The sequence below is a fragment of the Tachysurus fulvidraco genome, chromosome 2 (assembly GCF_022655615.1).
Source record: "Tachysurus fulvidraco isolate hzauxx_2018 chromosome 2, HZAU_PFXX_2.0, whole genome shotgun sequence".
NCBI classification, from domain to species: Eukaryota; Metazoa; Chordata; class Actinopteri; order Siluriformes; family Bagridae; genus Tachysurus; species Tachysurus fulvidraco.
The window spans coordinates 29,963,236-29,983,710 of record NC_062519.1 but is presented as its reverse complement, the minus strand read 5'-3'; the positions used below and the strand labels follow the sequence as shown (position 1 = coordinate 29,983,710).

General features: G+C 34.8%; 1 protein-coding gene across 1 annotated transcript; it reads right to left on the bottom strand.

Annotated features, from left to right (window-relative positions):
* Positions 1–385: 385 nt before the first annotated feature.
* Positions 386–15,104, bottom strand: adgrl4 (adhesion G protein-coupled receptor L4). Its single transcript, XM_027160211.2, has 16 exons — positions 14,888–15,104; positions 14,642–14,773; positions 12,037–12,186; positions 10,649–10,798; positions 10,280–10,350; positions 7,956–8,123; positions 7,586–7,769; positions 6,800–6,910; positions 6,485–6,684; positions 6,016–6,195; positions 4,403–4,606; positions 3,409–3,629; positions 3,149–3,215; positions 2,710–2,801; positions 2,435–2,603; positions 386–2,323 (listed from the first exon to the last, which is right to left on the bottom strand). The coding sequence occupies exons 1-16, from the start codon at positions 14,931–14,933 to the stop codon at positions 2,261–2,263; spliced, it is 2,208 nt and encodes a 735-aa protein (XP_027016012.2). The 5' UTR covers positions 14,934–15,104; the 3' UTR covers positions 386–2,260.
* Between the last annotated feature and the right edge of the window lie 5,371 nt (positions 15,105–20,475).

Genomic DNA, 20,475 nt, shown 5'->3' with positions numbered 1-20,475 from the left:
AACATAGTGTAGCTTGTTGTTGGGAGATGTACTGTTGGTGACATGGCTGTACACCAATTTCCTGGGTTTGTTGAAAAAGGACAAAGGTGTGAGTCCACAATGACCGCTGACAATGTCACTAAGTTCTGCAAATACAGTACTGAAAAACAGAGACCTTTGACTTTAAATCAGACTCTCTCTCTCTCTCTCTCTCTCTCTCTCTCTCTCTCTCTCTCTCTCTCTCTCTCTCTCTCTCTCTCTCTCTCTCTCTCTCTCTCTCTCTCTCCCTCTCTCTCAAACCTAAACAAACTCTCTTTCTCAAACCTAAACACTTTGCTCTGTATAAATATGTGTATAATACATATAAATAGCCACAAATACATATGCAATGTAGTGTCTCACACTGTTAAAGCATAATACTTTGACTTTATTTTAGATATATCAGACAGATAAACATGTATTGTAGCTTTGAAATGTACATTTATTCATGAAACAGATGCTGTGATGCTTTCAAAGTCATTTATAAGTGAGGCTAATTACAAGCATAATGCCAAACAGTTATCAGAGTTGTTTTAAGAGCTCAGTAGTGACTTTCTGGCTGTGATTTGAACTCAACATTTCAGTCATAAGCAACACCAACACTGATGTTTCTCAGTCATCTAGCTTTTGGCCATTATTAAAATTATTATAAACATATAATAAAATCATTGGCTTCATGAACATTTCCCAAAGTATTTAAAATAAACAAGTGTTAAATTATCAGTAATATTGTAGGAATGCTTTGTTATCTTTAGTGTTATATACAGGAGTTTACTTAGTCCATACACTGGCAGTTGTGAAAACATTCTAGCATTCTGTTGACATAATTTTATTATATATATTCTATAACTGGAAAATTAAAACAAGGGATTGGAATAAGTGAAGGTGAATGGAGAAATGTTTAAAGATGGGAAAATTTGTTTAATTAATTTTATTGGAATAATCTAGATCAAACTCAAAATGGTCAATAACTTAATCACAGCACAGTTAATATTAGCACCGACATCTGAGTCATCTGTGGTTTTAATCTTGAAATGCCACTTCTTTCTTTAAATGTGCTATAAAAATAAAAGAGACTATAGATTTCACTTGTAGCTATAGACAATAGCTGTATTAGCATCCTTTAGTGTCATATTAGAAAATTGTTATTTTTGAACTTGTTGTTTGGTCTGTGGTGATAGTATAATGCATAAACATTTGTTAAAAAAAAAAACAAAAAAAAATCAAAACCAGGCACCAAAAAGCATTTACTCAGTGGCAAAACTAAAACATATATAAATCACATACACACACACACACACACACACACACACACACACACACACACACACACACACACACACACACACACACACACACACACACACACACACACACACACACACACACACACACACACACACACACATCAGGAATAGACTTAACAAAATATCTCATTAAGAATTTATATAGTACATACAGAAAAGAAGTCTTTTTCAAGCAGAAACACAACTTTAGTTTAAGCAACATTAAATACAATGTAAACAAACCTCTGTGTACTAAATAACTGAATAGATGAATTAGTTGCTGCATATAAAAGGTTTTGTACATATTAAGTGGAATAATTTTGCTGTTATTTGAGACCAGTCAATTTTAGGCTTTATTCAAATATGTTTGTTTTAAATGTACACAGTGTATAATAAATATGTGGCATCCTGGGAAAATCCTTCAAATGTTGAAATTTTATACTATATTTAATTCTGAACTACAGATTTTAATTGGAAGTATATTTGCATATAACTCTACTACAAGTAAAAGGAAATTATTATAAACTCTTAGAAAAACCCTTTTTGCTGTGTAGTAGTATTGTGTTTTAGACATAATCATGCAGACTGTTTTTTCTTTAATTTATAAGACTGGCTCCTTATCCAACTGAGTCTTTGCACAAATAAAGCCAAAATATATTTGCACAAATATAGCCATCTTAAAAATGTAAAGTTGATTTTTACAGGCAGACTATTTCTGTCAGAATCCAATCACAGTGTAATCTTATGGGTTTTTCTGGGCTGCCAGGCAACTATTTTAAGTTTCATTTCAAATATGATAGATGACCTCGGTTATCACATTTGCTACATAGTAATATAAAAAATAGATTTTTTTTGTAGGCAAAAAAAAGTACTGTTTAGTATCCTCAAATACTTATGAGTTTATTTTTTTTAAGCTTTCTTCCTTGTTGGTGGTTGGCAAAAATTGACTGGTTTCCTTATCTCAGGCATTCAAAACAACATGGCACATTCTTGAACATTCGGTAGTATTCTTCTTGAACCTATTAAAAAAAGAAAGACGATATTTAAAAGATTGTTATTTCAAGCATGAGGATAAAATTGGACAATGAACCAAAAAGAATTTGCATGGAATAGAATTACATAAACATTACCTTTCTAGACAAAACACAGAGGAAGATAAAAATAAACATCCCTTGAAAGGCATTAGCAAACGTGAAGAGATAGGCTGTGAGAGTGGTCTCATTGAGGATGTGCACCACACCAAATGTCCATGTAGCTCCAAGTACAAATAAGAGAGCAAGAGCTCCTCTCGCACAAGACCTGTGTTTGAGAAAATTAATTTTGTGACACATTTACCATTCCTAGTTATTTAAAGAAATGTCAATTTCAAACTCTCACAAATATTTACCGAAATAATATATTTCACCTGATATTTTCAAAGTGACTGATCTCAGGTTTCTTCACTGCTGTATGACGATAGACTTTACAGATGATTACAGCAAAAGCCAACAGATTCACCTAGAAATAGTAAAAAAGTCTGTGGGTGAATGCCGTAAAATACATTTTTTTGACAAACTTTAACTTAAGTTTAACCATCTGATATAATTCCTACACATAAAAAACAGTCAAGTATTTATATATTTTATTTTCCTTTATTTTGTTATTTTATTTTAATACTGCTCATTCTGGCATAAATCAGCACAGCACACTTGCTACAGTACCTGCTCACTTTCATGTACATGAGCTTATAGATGCCTGTGAGGGTCACTGTGACATGGTAGAGAGAGTATGCCAGTCTCTCACTCAGACAAAACAACCAAGTTTGCTCCCTTGGCTAGATATTTAATTGTTTAGTAAAGACTCACCAGAATTATTAAACATGCAGGTCCAATGAAACTCCAGATGAAATTTCTTTCTGTGCTTAGCCAACATCTGTTGAAAAGCAAAAGAAGATTTTATTTTATTTTTTTGCCTTTTTGTTATACATACTGTGTTACACATACATCTCATAAAATATTCCTGTATAAAAATTATACTGTGAATGTATGGATTCAATTTTATGCTATTGAAATGTTATGGCAATTGACATGAAATTTCAGTTTCTCGTTTAAGGCAGAATACTTACACAGAATTTGTACCATAGTATTTGTAGCCAAGAGTTACAGAGATTATGACAACCACTGCTGGACTGCCATAACCGAATATGTAAAAATTGCGATGTAGGAAGCCTTTGTTGTAGATGACACCGACAACTATCAGGTAGAGGTGTATACCCTCGATGCACATCCATGCAAAGGCAGCCAGAAAGAAATAATGCAGCAACCCAGCAACAACTGAACAAAACAACTGAAACATGGAAGAAACGATTATTATTTCTATACAATTATAATGATTAATACTTAATACACATATAGTATTAATATTTATTTAATGTTTTCATAATGAAGACTTGATATATATTATATTATTTTAAGCGTATCAGGAAATATCATTTGCTTTACAAAGTGTCACTTTTGAAACAATGTGGATTAACCTATAATATAACAGTCCAAAGACAATTTGAAACCTTTACAAACATTTCCTCATTTCATACAAATACACTTGAATTTCCTCTGGGATTAATAAAGTATCTATCTATCTATCTATCTATCTATCTATCTATCTATCTATCTATCTATCTATCTATCTATCTATCTATCTATCTATCTATCTATCTATCTATCTATCTATCTGTCTGTCTGTCTGTCTGTCTGTCTGTCTGTCTGTCTGTCTGTCTGTCTGTCTGTCTGTCTGTCTGTCTGTCTGTCTGTCTATAGGTTCATATTCTTTCATCATGGCCATCGTGCACACGGTTATAACATCACACCAATAGGTGAGTGGTATTGAGGGGTTTTAATAAATTGAAAGCATCATGGTGTAATTAGTTATATATCGCATATGCATTTTTTTATTGTGCAAGACATATACCGTGCACAAAGTAATATAAAAAAGCAATATAAGGGATTGCAGGAAATCTGAACAACATTTTTTCTCTTTTGAAACCAATCCTTCACATTATATATTTAGTCTTAACTGTTATAAATTTACAGACATAAAGCAACAATATTCTGTGAGCTCACCTTGTGTGCATACATATTGATCCCAATCAGAAAGATGAACTCAGCCATGAAAAGGCTACAACATAGGTTCTTGTGGATGGTTGTCCTGGTGCTCTGAAGCTCACTGAAGAACCAGAAAGTGAAGATGCACATGAACAAGCAGATTATGGAGATCACCATTCCCAGCTGAGTGATGCGGGTCAGTACGTTGTAGTGTGCAGCGAGCTGAGGAGACATAGCAGTTATTGGAATGAAAGAAACTGTATGTATTATGTTTGTGAAAATGGTTGGTTGAATAGATATTCTTTACTCTAAAACTATAATTAATGTCAGTTGCATTTCATTTGCTTGACTACAGATTTTCTTGGGGCAGGATGACAATTCAATGGCTCAAACTCAACTCAAATTAAAGTTTAGAGACTAGCACATTTGACTGTATAGCCTATCAATACCTTTAGTTGATCAAAACTGTCAGGTTACACTTAAATCAGGTTAATATGTACTTCAAACTAGTCAAATATCAAACTTTAAATGTTTCAGTAAGGGCTTTATTGAAATCAGACCTTATAGTTTTATAAGCAACCGGTGCAATTATGATAGTTACTGGTTGCTGATAATTGACATTTTAACAGCTAATGTTAGCTCAAATCGGTTAGGGCTGTGTGATTTTAGCCAAACGTTTGGGGATTCAAGCCTCAATGTTGTCAGGCTGCCACTGTTGGGCCCTTAAGCAAGGTTCTTAATCCTCTCTGCTCCATTTGTGCTCTATAATGGTTGGCCCTGTGCTCCAACCTCAACGTCCTAAGCTGGGATATTCAAAGAAAAGCAATTACCAATGTGAATTAATCATCGCTAATCGCATATTTTTTAGTCTAGGAAAGAATTCAAACATGTATTAAAAGTTACAGTGTTTTATTTTATCTTAGATTGAGCTCAAATATTTTTTAAACAAACAAACAAACAAACAAACAAATTCTACTACGTTTTATACAGCTAGTGTGGTTTCCATCACTGTTTTCAGAGTGTGCATAACAAATGACAAAAAGGTATTATACTAATTAACCATCCTGTCCACTGATCCTTCCTCACTCAAACAAATAGGGGGGGAGTTATTCCTTCCCCAGTGAATCTCTTAGCACTTGTTGTAATTTTTATTTTGACCACCAGGTGCCATAATATCTAACCAAGCTATGTGACCTAAAGGGCCCAAAAGAATATGAAAATATTACCCAAAAGAAGCAATTAGAAATTAAATGGAGTATTTATTGAATGGAAATGTTAATGAGGACTTTATTAAAATTTCATAACAATTGTTCAGTGGCTGATATGCTGTATGGATGAGCTCTGCCCCAACTTCTCCTAACCTCTTTATGACAAATAATAAAAAAAAATTAAAAAGGTGTAAAATTAAATATTAAATTAAATGATTCAATAATAAATGATCTTATTCAAATAACAGATTTTATTTGTCACAATATATTTGTGACAAAGAACATCTGTTGTTTCACATACTATGTGATAATAGTTGTCTCTGGATTTACTTAAATACGTTTTATTTGCACAGATATATTAATATTAAAGGGATTTCATCACACTCCAGCATGACTTTATTTGTTGAGAATTGACAAACTCACATTGGCACGGCCAGAGGACATGAGGATGGCAAAGTGTGTCAGGTGATTACAGGAGCAGGTTGTGTGGGTCTTGTTGACACGAGAGCGCTTGCAGCCCTCGATGGACCAGTGACCTTTCATTCTGCTCGGTGAATAGTCCCAGAAAGCACATTTGCTCTCATCAATTTCAGGGTCTATAGGCTTAATGAGAAGATGAAATAAGTAAAAAAAAAAAAAGGCAGAAAATAGTATGTAAGAGTAACATTTGCAAGACTTGAGTACATTGCAAGTCATATATATTAGTGCTATGCCTCATACTGTATATTACTCTAATACCTTAGATCATATTATACAAATAGTCAATGTCTTATAGATGTGTACATATACAAGTCTTATGGTGATACCATGTAATTTTAATAGAGTATGTATGTACACAGTTTATATAGGCATATTATTGCTTACATGCTTCATACTGAACATAGTTTAATACCTCATTGTGTTTCAGAGTGAAGGTCACCTGATCTAATGGGAAAGCTTTTGCTGGACTTATGGCAGCAGCTATTACAGGAGAATTTACTATAATTTCCCCAGCTTCAGCATATCGGCTGTAGTCATTCACCCCGGGGTCAGAGGTGGGCTTCATCAGAGGCCCAATGCTGTCGTAGTGCAGGAATATAACAGAGACACTCCCTAATGCACAAAATACCATACCACATACTCACATCTCTTATATGTATGATTAACACTGGAATTAGCAATAGCCTTATTTAAAGAAAAAAAGCAAGATGAAATTGTGCATTCTTACCACTAGCTGCTTTCATATGTTTGGGACTGAGTGAAATGGAATCTCCACTTATAGATGCTGAGATGCTGGAGTTGTTTTTTTTCTGGGGGTCAAATTTGTAGAGTTTCAGTTCTATAAATAGAGAAATGAACAAATGTTGAACAAATAAGAAGCAAACAGTTGCTTGGCAGATGATTTGATACTTTTTTGTAAAGGTGTTTTGTGTGAATGTATAAATAAAAATGTATATATTCTGATCTAATTTAGTCTTCAGCTATTCTTCATGTTGTAACCTCTATGTGGGAGCATTAGGGCTAATTAGTGCTAGTGACCATGGCTACTTTCACAGTATAATAGTTAGCCCCAAATTTGACTAAATGGTTTACACAAGGAATGCTAATAGTTTATCTGATGAAAACCAAGCACTTATGAGACAATAAGCTGTAACATGCAGTTAGCAAATTTAGCAAGTTACAGAAGCTAAAAAGCTGTGACCCATTGCTAACCTAACTTCATAGCTGCCAACATTAGCACAACTATGTGTTTAGCTAGCTAGCTTTGATAATACTCTTTCTTTCTTTCTTTCTTTCTTTCTTTCTTTCTTTCTTTCTTTCTTTCTTTCTTTCTTTCTTTCTTTCTTTCTTTCTTTCTTTCTTTCTTTCTTTCTTTCTTTCTTTCTTTCTTTCTTTCTTTCTTTCTTTCTTTCTTTTATAGTCAATATGGTTTCATCCCAGTGCAAGTAGGAAGAGATCCCAGTGGAAGTAGGAAGAGAATTTTTAGGCCAAAATGTACTGCTGTTTGCCTTACCTACATCAGCTGTTTTGATTTCCACTTTAGCTGAATGTTTATATGCTTTAGAAAGAGCCATTGCACCCTGCTCCACCGTATGTAGTAACTTAGTTATGTAGTGGTCTTTGGTTTCTTTTCTCATTCTGTTCCATGTCTCCTCTTCCTCTTTTTCCACCAGATTGTTGACACTTTGTACCAAATTCTACAAAAGTATACACATAAAATGCTCATGTTTTAGGCTAATTTAAGACAGACTTTTAATATTTAATATAATTAATACACACATACTGTTATTGGTTTTAATAAGGACTGTATAGAGTGTCAAATATTTATTTTAGTACATTTTGAGTACTAATATACTCAAATGTGTAGTGCATGTAGAAATTACCCTGATCATGGAATTTATAACACTGCCTTTCTGAGACTCATTTGTAAACTGTATTGCAGATGCTTCCATGGCATCAATGTAAGAGATTATTGTGACTGGAGCAAGGTCACCTGATGTTTGCTTTTTTATGTCCTCCATTTGCTGCTGTGGATCTGGCAGGTTAATGATCTACAAAGATGAGAGATTAAGAGGCTTTAAACACCATTCAACAGTGTGATTAACCATCAGTGACAGCATTTACTCTAAATTACAGCAACTGCAAATTTGTGCTTCACTGACTGCCTCTGATGTCTAATCACACAAAGTAATGTGCAATAAGAGCAAGGGCAAATGTTGGATTTCATTACTATATTGTTGTGGGACTCCCCTTAAATTGCAAAGTGAACCACATAGAGTTCTTTTCCTCCTGAAAGCCTGAACAGATTGGGTAAGCAAAGCAGAATACTGTAGTAAGTGGGGATGACGTGAATTCTGAAGTGAAGGTCATTCTATTCTCCCAGTTGTGTATGTACGTGTTCAAAAGCATGTCTAGCTTTCATTGTCTGACCTCTAATATTTAAATACATCAATTCACAGAACGTGTCTGGGGTCAGACACATTCTCTAGTAACAGTATTTAACACTATGCCATTATAAGGAAACTGGATAGCTCCAGCAATAACCTTGCAGTATATATAAAAAGAAAGGAGCTGCAATAAAATAATATAGCATTTTCAAGTTTGGCCTATATCTGTAAAAAAGATTAATACAGTATATGTATATACAGACACACACATACAGACACACAGGGAGGTATAAGACCACTAGTTAAAATGCTTCTATTTTTCAAAAGTTCTTATATTATTCCATCATTTGAAAATTTAATATAGTTGACTGAGTTTGAAATATCTCTAGATCTCTGAATTTCTTAGTAATTGTTATTCTCCCTTTTGTTTTAATGTCAGCACATTTGAGCTAGCATGGACTCCACTAGTTTGTAATATATGATGAATTACATAAACTCTGTGGGATGTTGACTGAGGTAATCATATGGATATTAGTTTCAGAAAAGATAGCTTCACATTAGCATATCAAATAATATGTTTTCCCCTCTCATTATTCAGGACAAATGCAAGTTGTTATGAAGAACTTTTGTATTGTCACTCATACACTGGAACGATTGATTATTCCAAGTAGAGGGGAAATGATGGTAGGAAAAACAAAGCAACAAAACATAAATTAGATTAGACTTAACCAAGATTTAACTGAACTACTTTGCTGGCATCATCTCAATTGCTCCACCAGAGAGCACCGTTCTACCTCATACATGGGCTATTCAGGACATCCGGAGGGATAGCACTGGATTCACGATCATACAGCTGCTTATAAATAAATCCTCATTACTTCACTTCTGCCTGGAAAAACAAGCCTTGTTTCCCAGAAAGCATGTGATCTTAATGACTGTACTGTTTCATGAACAGCTATTTCCTGAACACAACGTGACCACCAAGGTCTAAGGAAAATGTGTCCAGAAAAATTCATATCTATTGTTTATAAAATATTCTAGTTGTTTATCAATCCATAAAAACAAAAACCTAAAAGAAAAACGGCATCTCTGTTATTAGACATTTCATCTATCGTTGCTTAACATTATATTGTTCCATTGCCAGTATTTATGCTGCGTTAAAATTTATTTATTTATTTATTTATTTATTTATTTATTTATTTATTTATTTATTTATTCATTTTCTACCGCTTATTTGAACTTCTCGGGTCATGGAGAGCCTGTGCCTATCTCAGGCATCTTCGGGCATCAGGGCAGGATACACCCTGGACGGAGTGCCAACCCATCGCAGGGCACACACACACACACTCTCATTCACTCACACTCTCTCACACACTACGGACAATGTTCCAGAGATGCCAATCAACCTACCATACATGTCTTTGGACCGGGGAGGAAACCGGAGTACGTGGAGGAAACCTCCGAGGCACAGGGAGAACATACAAACTCCACACACACAAGGCGGAGGCGGGAATCGAACCCCCAACCCTGGAGGTGTGAGGCGAACGTGATAACCACTTTTATATACTCAGTATATTGATTTTTTATTCTTCATTTTTTCAATATTTATTTGCAATATTTAAAAAAAATGCTTTATCATATTTTTATATACTAAATATTTATATATAGTATTTTATGTCATGCATTTTTTTATATTATTCTATTTTATCCATGCTGTTAAATCCATATTGTTACAGTATATTTTAGATATTGCCTTACTTTAGGCTTTATAAAACATTATGAGGAAAAGTTTTAAATACTTCATTGAAGGTCATACTTACACTTTCAATTGTGGTTTTAACAGTCATTGTTATACATCCTGTGTCCTGATGACAGTCTTTATTTGGGCCCTCTGAAAAATTAAACACAATTTCATATGTTCATTTTAGAATAGCAAATATTCATAAATTTATCTATCCATCCATCCATCCATCCATCCATCCATCCATCCATCCATCCATCCATCCAGACAAGGTTCCAAGCCATCACAAGATGTAATCACACACAAACACACATACTTACACACCCATTTACACATTATGGACAATATTGAGACATGAGGACTGGACATTAGGAGGAAACCCCAGGGGGAGAACATGCAAAGAGCAAATACGATATTCACAAAACAGTAACATGCATGCTGAAGTCACCTATGCACTCTGTGCTGATATTTGGCAGAAACCAGTTACTTCCTGATGATGTTGTATAATATCTTGGGCATGTGCAGTAGAAAGAGCCATTTGTGTTATGACATTTGGAGAAAGGCCCACAAATAGCACTATCCATGCACTCATCAATATCTACAAGACACAGGAGCAAACAATGTTAGATCAAACACAAACAGCCTCATGAAACAAACAGCCTTATTCAGAGTTACATTATGTGCACATGGTGACGAGTGTATTCTGAAATATTACATTATCAGATTTTGCACATTGTTATTCAGACCTCAGTCGTATCCTTATGCACTTCTCAAACAGTTGCATGAGAATCAAACATGGCAGGGTGGAGTTTGAGTAAAACAAAGGTGTGTCTCAGTAATACAGGATTCGGATCTTGGACCCAAGCCCATTTTTCTTGCACAACACTGGCACCAGTGAGGAATAAATTAAATATATTAATTAAATCCAGCACTAGTGTCTGATGGTTTATTGTAAACAATATATTTCACTCTGAAATGTATATTTTGGGCTGTAAATAGACTAGTAAGAACTACAGATAGTAAATATAATAAAATGCTTATTTTATAAATAAACCAAATTGTACAAAAAAATGTATTAAAGAAAAATTGCAGTGATTAATTATACTTAGGACCATTCATACATCAATATATTGGCAATATAATAGGCCCTGATTAAATGTTCATATTGAATGCTAACAACTATTAAAATGCTATTAAAAACACATTCAAGATCTAAACAATCAGAAAGAAAAACAAATTCTTTGTTCTCAAATATAATTCTTTTTACTCATCATGTCAGTCTTTTTTATATTTTATATTGTTTCTTGATTAAAAACATGAAACAATAATAAAAGAGAAAAAGACTCACATACTGATTAAAAATATATATATTTGAGACCAAAGAATTTGTTTTTCTTTCTGATTGTTTAGATCCTGAATGTGTTTTTAAGGGCTGTTTAGACACTATTATGAACCCTGTCTTGGAGGATCCTTCTTGAGAATAATCTGGCAACCTCAGAGGTGTGAATTACACAGTGGTCATAATAAATGAAATGGAAAAGGAACTAAAATTGCTTAGAAAGTCAATGTAAGTGAAAATATAAACCAGCTTTGAGGAACATTCCTTGGGTAATTCTATTGACGTAACTTTTGAACCTAAGTCACCAACTATGAGCTGCTAAGACAGTGTTATAACAGTAAAAACTAATATCACATGATTTCATGTTTAAAATTTACAGTTGTGTTTTAAGGATGAGCTTCTTAAACTGACTTTTTGGAAACTTTTTTCTTAACAATTAAGTTTAGCTTCTAACTAGCCTCCAAAATTAGTCATTCAATATGTATGTGATGTCTCACCTTTACAATATGTTCCGTCATTAGGCTGAAATTGGTGGCTTCCTGTTGACTTGTATCCAGGCACACAGATACAGTAATAGCTTCCTATTGTGTTTGTGCAGTTGGCATTATCCCCACAGATGTTAGTGAGGTTTACACACTCATTATAATCTAAGGAGAGTAAAGAAAAATATGAAATGTATGTGAATTATCAACTCCATATCTCTCTCTCTGCCTCTCTTGCAGCACTATGTAAAAATATAGACACATACAGTTGGCACAAAGTTCAAATCAAACATCAGAATGTGGAAAAAGTGTGAGCTCTGTGACTTTAACCATGGTGTCATTATTGCTGGTTTGGTATTTTAGAAATTGCTGAATTTTCCACACACAGAATTCACTAGAGTTTACTCAAAATAATGTGAAAAACAAAACCTGCCATGTGAGCAGAGGGTCTGCAGGCGACATACTGTACTTTGTGAAGGAGAATGACCAGTCTGAGTTAACAGGAAGTCTTTAAGAATTCAAAAATTATTTAAACAATTACATAAATTTTGTTGGGATGCTGTAAAATGGCGGAAATATAAAATTGCTCTAAAATTTATTTTGTTCTGTTAAATTAGAAAAGAGTACAGATAAATATAAAACTGCATAAAACAAACCATGGGCAGTTTAAAATTGAGTCGATGTTTTTGTCTTTTCACAATTCACAGATTTCACAGATTTTGTTCTGGTGCTAAATATGAATCTGAAATGTTTATTTTTCAGTTTCTTTTCTTTACACATCTGAGAGCCTGATTCTTGAGGTCATGCAAATATGTAATATAAATGGAACTGAATGTGTTTTGTGGTACTGTACAGTTTTCACTGGAGGAAGCTTAAAAAAAGAATTCCGTGTGTAGTTATCTGCAATAAAAGCACAAAAACACATTGGTGGAAATAATAATAATAATAATAATAATAATAATAATAATAATAATAATAATAATAATAATAATAATAATAATAATCATAATAATAATAATAATAATAATAATAATAATAATAATAAAACAGTTCCAGCAAAATCAAACAACACTTACAAAAAAAAAAACACTTTTGTGAAAAAAAGACCTTTTGTGAATAGTTTGTCCTTAGACAAACGGGGCTTAAGGGCAGAAAGTGTTTCGGTGAACTTTCATGTTTGGATGCATTTTGATCAGTTGGAGAAAAAGCTTGCACTTTCACTCAGGTTGTTGATGGTGTAGTGGCTGCTTGATTTATGTGTCAGGGTGCCCTCATGTCTCTGTTATTTTCTGGAGATCCCTTTTAGTTACATGTCATACTGTAGCTAGACCTTCTTTCACTTCGTACACAATGTACATTGTCCTTAACCATTACGTGACACTAAGCATACAGTACATAATAGTCTGTTTTCCTTCTCTCTCTGCCTCCCACTCTTACTCTCTCTCTTTCTCTCTCTCTCTCTCTCTCTCTCTCTCTCTCTCTCTCTCTCTCTCTCTCTCTCTCTCTCTCTCTCTCTCTTTCTCTCTCTCTCTGTCTCTCTCTCTCTCTCTCCCCTATCTCTCACTCTCTCCCCTCCCCACATCTTTTGCTATGATGGTTTAGGACTACAGTTGATACAGAGGTTTTGCTCTCAGGCCTCCTTCATCAGTTGACAACTTCAATAAAAAAGACTTCATGTTATATATACTGTTTACAAAATTGTACGTGTATATAGTACACAGCTATAGAATATAATGGGTTAAATAGTTTAGAATCTAGTGTCACCCAGATGAAAATGAGTTCACTTTTGAGTTTAGTTATACTCCAGATATTTCTTTCTCATTTGCTTAAGCAAATTTATCTCTAATGAGCAAGCTGGAGGAAATAGTGGCAAACATTCTTTGACTAATGCTTAGAAATCATAAGTAATTTTAACCAAAGCAATGATTTTTTAAAACTCTATTTGGCCGCTTGCGAAGATAATGTTGGGTAAGGAGCCCGTTTAATGATTGGAGTGGTGAAATCAGTGAATCTGCTCAAAGTGGTCACTGATTTAGCTAAAATCTTGCTAAAAATTGTGATTTCCTAGTTATGTTTTTATAAAAAAACAGACATATGGCTGATGTCCTCAGTTTTACAGATATAGCTGTCGTTTTATGCTCTCTTGGAATAATGGTTCATTATTTTATATTAAATTTGCATCAGCAAATTTTTGACAAAAATTTTTTACCCACTGTCGAAAAGCTGCTAAGTAAAAATGAAACAAACATCCAATTACACATTAATAATAAACATAGTATATTAAAATAATAAAAACAAATCAAAGATTACAAAGCAATGTTCTGTGCGGTAATCCTGACGCTCGCAAACCAATTTATTTATTATTCACAGCTTCAAAACATTGAATTCCAGGAACAAAAACTTCAATGAATGACAGCAAGCTCCATTATTCTACCAGTTTAAACCAGCTTAGACCAGCATTTTGCTCAGCTATATTTTTTTTAAATAATTTTTTTAAATTATATTTTCATATCAGTTTAAAATCATTTATTCACATCTTGAAATGTACTTTTTTCCAATTTATCCCACGGACAGGGTAAAATATACTGCAGTCATACATGAAACAAAAGAAATCACTCACCTACGCACTTCATTCCATTTCCAAAAAAACCTTGCCTGCACAAACACTGTTTGCTGTCACAAGTTGCGTTCTGGTGACATGATTTGCAAATTTCTGAAGCTTTGCATGGACCCAGCACACTTGAAACCCAGGCTTTTTAGGGAAAAAACCCAAACAAACAGAATTGATTGGCAATTGATTGTAGATATATGTCATGAGAGTTGAACATTAATTTACTTAGAATAATTTTTATAAAAGATGTCCTACCTGCTAAAAGTAAGAGTTTCATCGATCTGTTGAGGATAAACTCCATTTGTTCCTTGAGCCTGGATCACGTTTTACCAAAGGCACAGTGTGACTGTGTGACATGCATCATTTCCTTTCATCAGTTTCCTGTTTCTCCAATCCTGGCCCTTCCTGTCTCAGTCCTTAATCAGCTCCCGCAGACATGGTAAAGGGACACTGCTGTAATTCAGTACAAGCCTGGAATTGAATTAAAAATTTATTGGGGATTTAAAAAGAATTGGGTTAATTAATTTCAAGTTTAAACCCAGAGACAAATGTACTTGGACCTAGACTGAGGAAACTAGAAAAACTGGGAACTAGGTAGACTACAATAAAGTTAATTTGAATTCCAGCTTTTATTCATGCAAGACTTGCAAGAAACCAAATGAAGGAGATCGATATAGAAACAAACCTATCAAGGAAAATAACAAAAGAGAGTTGGGGGTAATGGTCAGGGTGGAGCTGGTGCAGCAGGAAGACAGGAAGTGGAAAAAGACCAAAATCAAAATATAACACAAACAATGTAAAAAATACATCAAACAAACAAGAGGCAGGTCCAGAATTCTTTCTAATACTCCTGTGTTATTTTGTGTAATATGCACTGCTGAGATTGAAGCCTAATGAGAATGGGACATAGTGAGATCCGGGGCAGGACATTAATAATGGGCAGGAACTGAACCTGGGCCAGAGCAGGAAGAGCAAAAGAGCATAGTGCAGAGTCTAGCACATGATCAGCAGCTAAAATTGACCATAAGGTTGGCAGAGTGCCTGAGATAAACACTTGGAAATTTTTGTAGGATATGCATTCAGATAGCTGAATGTCTGTAATTGACTCTAAGGAAGAATCAGGTGCTTGAGTTGCACACTGACAAATGCTAAAGGGACAGAGCAGGTCAAGAGCTGATAAAGACGATTAAAGCTGATATTGTAATACAGGATGTAACTGATGCAGATAAAGAAAAAAAGGGCATTGACTGGGGCAGGTGAAGGAAGAATGGCTTCAACCTGGACAAAGAGAAGCTATTACTTGAACAGGTGAAGTCATAAAGGATAGAACCTGGACGAGGGAAGTAAGTAAGCCTAGGACCAGGGCAGGTGAAGGAAGTGAGGCAAGGCCCAGGAAAACTGCAGAAATTCAGGCTACAACTTGGACAGATGAAAAATGAAAGGATACATTTAGGACCTGTGACATAAAACAGGCAAAGACTACAGGTGAAAAAGAGAATAGGACAACCACAGGTGAAGGAAAAGAAACTGCAGTTAGTGCAGGAATTGAGGCTAAGACTGGGACAAGCCAAGGAACAAGTTGAGGCTGTAACTAAAGCCAAAGAGCACAGGAGTGACACAGGTGAAAAAAACAGAGGCCATGACTGAGACTGGTAAAATAATAGAGGTTGCTGAATGTAGGGTTTAGAAAAATAGAAAGTAGGTATCAGGTAGCAAAAACAAAGGCAAGAAAATAAACTTAGCATTTCTGTGGATATTATTACATCAAGATAACTAACATTTACAGAGAATTTGCTTTAGCCACACATTAACTAACCTGAACTTAATACCCCTGTTCTCCACATTTTAGTGATTTTCTTGCAGCTGGTCCTATTGTATTATCAGCTAAAAAATATATCTATATTACAGACTTAAGAATACACCAGTGCTGTCATTTAAAAGAGTTTAATATACTACTATTAAAAAAGGTATATTATTGTGAGATTGCAAGTAAGAATCTTACTTGCCATAGACATCCACAACTCCAGAAAAGCATATGCTGTCTGAGTGAAACTGAGAACCCGCCTCACTTTACTGTTACATTTACAGCATTTGGCAGATGTCCTTAATCCAGAGCAACTTACATTTATCCAGCTGAGGGTTAAGAACCTTGCTCAAAGTGGCAGCTTGGCCGGGCTGGGATTTGTACTCACAACCTTCTGAACATTAGGTCAACATCTTAACCACTGACCTGCCACTGCACACTGTGAAGCCGAGTGACACCAGATATACATGTGCTTGTTGGTTAATGTGTACAGAAGGGAGCAGTTAGTGCTGTCCTTCAAGTGAATTCAGCTGTGATATGATGCATGAGCAGTAGTTTGATAAGACATCTCATAAAAGGGGTGATCTGTGGCTCATTTTAACCTCTGTTTCCACTCTAATCTATAACTACTATAACTACTATAGTTACTACCTCCATAAAATAATAAACTGAACTATTGTGATCTGAATTGCCTTGTTCATTCACAATGCTGGGGATTTATTTAATTTTTATTTTTTTTACTCATAACCTACATGGTGTTGAAGCTTGATTGTTTGTAAAAATGGACCAGGCTGGTTCCATGCAAAAGATTTGAATTACTGGATGTGTCAATCAACACAGTGTAAATGTTAGAGCAATAAATGATAGGGCTGTATTTCTAAGGATACGAGGGAATACATGGTCCATGTTTCTGACAGATATAAAAGACACAGAGCAGAAGAAGGCCAACCTCCGGTAAGAGGCTTGATACATAGACCATGATGCAATTCTCCTCAACAATGTGGAAAAAAACATTGTTTATCTAGTGCTTGGTTTGAATAGTTTTATAAAGATGGCCTTCTTTCTTACCGTGAAGCCATGTTATCTTATGTTTTAAAAAAAGAATTAGAAATTTCATTAATATTAAAACATGTAATACCTTTAACTTTAACTGTTTTAGCTGACATGAGTAGAATCTGAAAAAGATGGCATCTAATGTTGTAGTCAATCTGCCTCAAGTGTAAATGTGACTGATGCTTTGAGACACTTTTCTGCTCACCGTGGATGTAAAGAGTTACTGCAGCCTTCCTGTCAGCTCCAATCAGTGTGGCCATTCTCCTTTGATCTCTCACATTAACATAGAGTTTATGCCTGTAGATATGCTGCTTATGGGTATTTATTTTTTTGCTGCATTATGTGTTAGACTGTTCTGAAACACTAAACTCAGTCCATCTGGCACCAGCATCCATGCCACTGTCAAAAATAACCGAGATCACATTTTCCCCATTCTGGTTTGATGAAAACATGAACCAAAGCTCTTGAATCTGTATATAAATACTTTTTTGATTGAACTGTCACATGACTGAAAAGTATAATAATGAGACGGTGTACAATAATTAAGTAGTTGTTGAGTGTATATAATTCAAAAATTTAATATAACTCTTTTCTGTTTTCTGAAAATGCCACATTATGTGTTTTAAGACCTCTGATTTTAACACGTGAGCATAAATTCTTTACAATGTGTGGTGTATTTTTATACTTGAAAGCAAAATCGCTCTGAGAATATGATGCAGTGAAAGTGATATGATGAAGATCTCAAAGTTCAAACAAAGGTAATATAAAGACATTATAGATGTAACACAATGTGTAAAGGCACATCCCAAAAGACCCATTCAGTTTAGTTATATATGCTGCAAATCTCAACTCTGTAAAATTATTTTATTATTTTAAGTCTGAAGGGGAGTTTGACAGTTTGGTATAGTCAGGGAATAAATTGTTTTTAAATATATGAGATGAAAACAGAGGTAAATTGACTCAAGGGGGAGAAATATATTGAAAGTGTAATAGAGCTGTTGTGTTGGGTAAATGCCTGGTAGACAAATAAATATGACATACACTGCTGTGAAGCTTCTTAACACACAGCTTATTCCTGCGTGGCTTCTGGGAGCAAAATGAAAGCCTGGGAGGGGCAAGCTTCCTCAGGCCTTAGAACAATAAGACGGGAACACTTGAACACCAGACTTCCTGAAAGTGTATCACACTGCATGCCCGCAGTAATTACACCCTCTTCCTCTAAGAGTCAACATTCTCAGGAGAGATGTGAGCAGTGTCAGGATATATTAAAGCCCTTAAGATGTTATATTTTCTTACTGAATCTAAAGTGAATTTCATTACAATGTGTAAAGATTGACTGGGAATAGCAGTGGTGTTTGGAGATTTCCTCCCCTCACATGGTATTGCTAAAAGACACTGATAATTTGCAATACACGTGCAACACATGTACACAACACTCTCATAGAATAAAAATATCATAGAATAAAAATCTTTTTTATCACAACAATCATTTCGGTTGTTTACTTTTCTTACCTCTTGCAGAAGTGTAGAGTACTGTGCTTGCACAGTTAATGAAGGACATTTGCTTGCTTTCTTCAGCCTGCACTTCTTCATCTATTACATACAAATATAACAGCCACTTTATATAAAACAAGATGAAAATGTGAGCAGTACAGTGGTGTAGTGGATAACACTGTTGACTTTTATATACATATCCCATCCTGAGCTTATTTTTGATTTGGGTTTCCTCTGAATCTCCAAACGTCCCAACGTCCTCTGTGGGACGAAGCCTTTGGACGTCCACTGAGCCGAGGCCGACTCTAAGAATCCTGAGACATCTCCAGTTAGACTCTGTGATACTAAGGAGATCCGAAGTCCTTGAACCTTACACCAATACAACATTTAAATGACTGTATATTACAATCACACCCCCAGTGTCACCCATATGAGGATGGGTTCCCCCTTGAGTCCGGTTCCTCTCAAGGTTTCTTCCTTTACCAATTTAAGGGAGTTTTTCCTTGCCACTGCTGCCTGAGTCACCTCAGACTTGCTCATAGGGAATAAATACATACACATTGTGAACTATATACATCTAATAATAACCTAGAATTTTTATTCTGTTAATTCTTATTTCTTTTATTATTCGTTATTTCCTTTATCATTAATTATGTCTACCTTCTGCTCTATGTTTATGTTCTGTAAAGCTGCTTTGAGACAATGTCTATTGTAAAAAGCGCCATACAAATAAACCTGAATTGAATTGAATTGAATCTTTGGTTTCCTCCAACCTCCTAAAACATTTACTAAGGTGGTCTGGATATGCTAAGCACTCCTGATCTACTGTGGCCCTTCCCAGGAACAAGTGGAGGTACATTGGCTTAGTGGTTGGTATGGTTGTCTAACATCCACAGGGGTTTGGTTCCCACTTTCACACTGTGGGCACAGAGTATGCCTGTTAATCTGTGCTTCACGGATATCCTCCTGGTATTCTAGTTTCCTTCCTTGCTCCAAAGACGTATGCTGAATGGATGAATGCATCCCCTACTGTTTTTTGAAAAATCACCAATTATTTAGTTTTTATTAAAAATCATTTTATTTGCTGACCAAATTTGCCAGAATTTTGTCATTAAAAGCAATAGTGAACTTTTTCCCTTTTGTTATTTTTCTATTTTGAGAAAGAGCTGATCATAAGCATATTAAAACTTTACATTAACCACTTTAACAACAAGCAGAAACACTGATAAAAATGATTCTTTGCTCATTAAGAATGCATAACTGAGAAGTCGCCTTTTTCCATATGAGTCGACGGTATAATAGTATTGATCCATATATCTTCTCTTCATTGCTGTAACCTGTTAATTACTGACCCAGTTGTGTACTTTATATATATCTTTGATTTGTATCATTAGTGTGAGTGATTACTTCATGACTAGTGTTTGTAGCACTCCTGAATACGAGGAATTTCTTAAGATGCAGTGTTTGTTTATGTACCTCTGTGTTTCTTTGT

What these genes read in the sequence shown, in the direction of transcription:
- adgrl4 (XM_027160211.2), bottom strand. Translation starts at nt 14,933, where the DNA reads ATGGAGTTTATCCTCAACAGATCGATGAAACTCTTACTTTTAGCAG. An exon ending in AATCAAAACAGCTGATGTAG is followed by an intron (nt 6,911 to 7,585) that starts GTAAGGCAAACA and finishes CTCTATTTATAG; the next exon opens with AACTGAAACTCTACAAATTT. An exon ending in TCTGTGTTTTGTCTAGAAAG is followed by an intron (nt 2,324 to 2,434) that starts GTAATGTTTATG and finishes TTTTTTTAATAG; the next exon opens with GTTCAAGAAGAATACTACCG.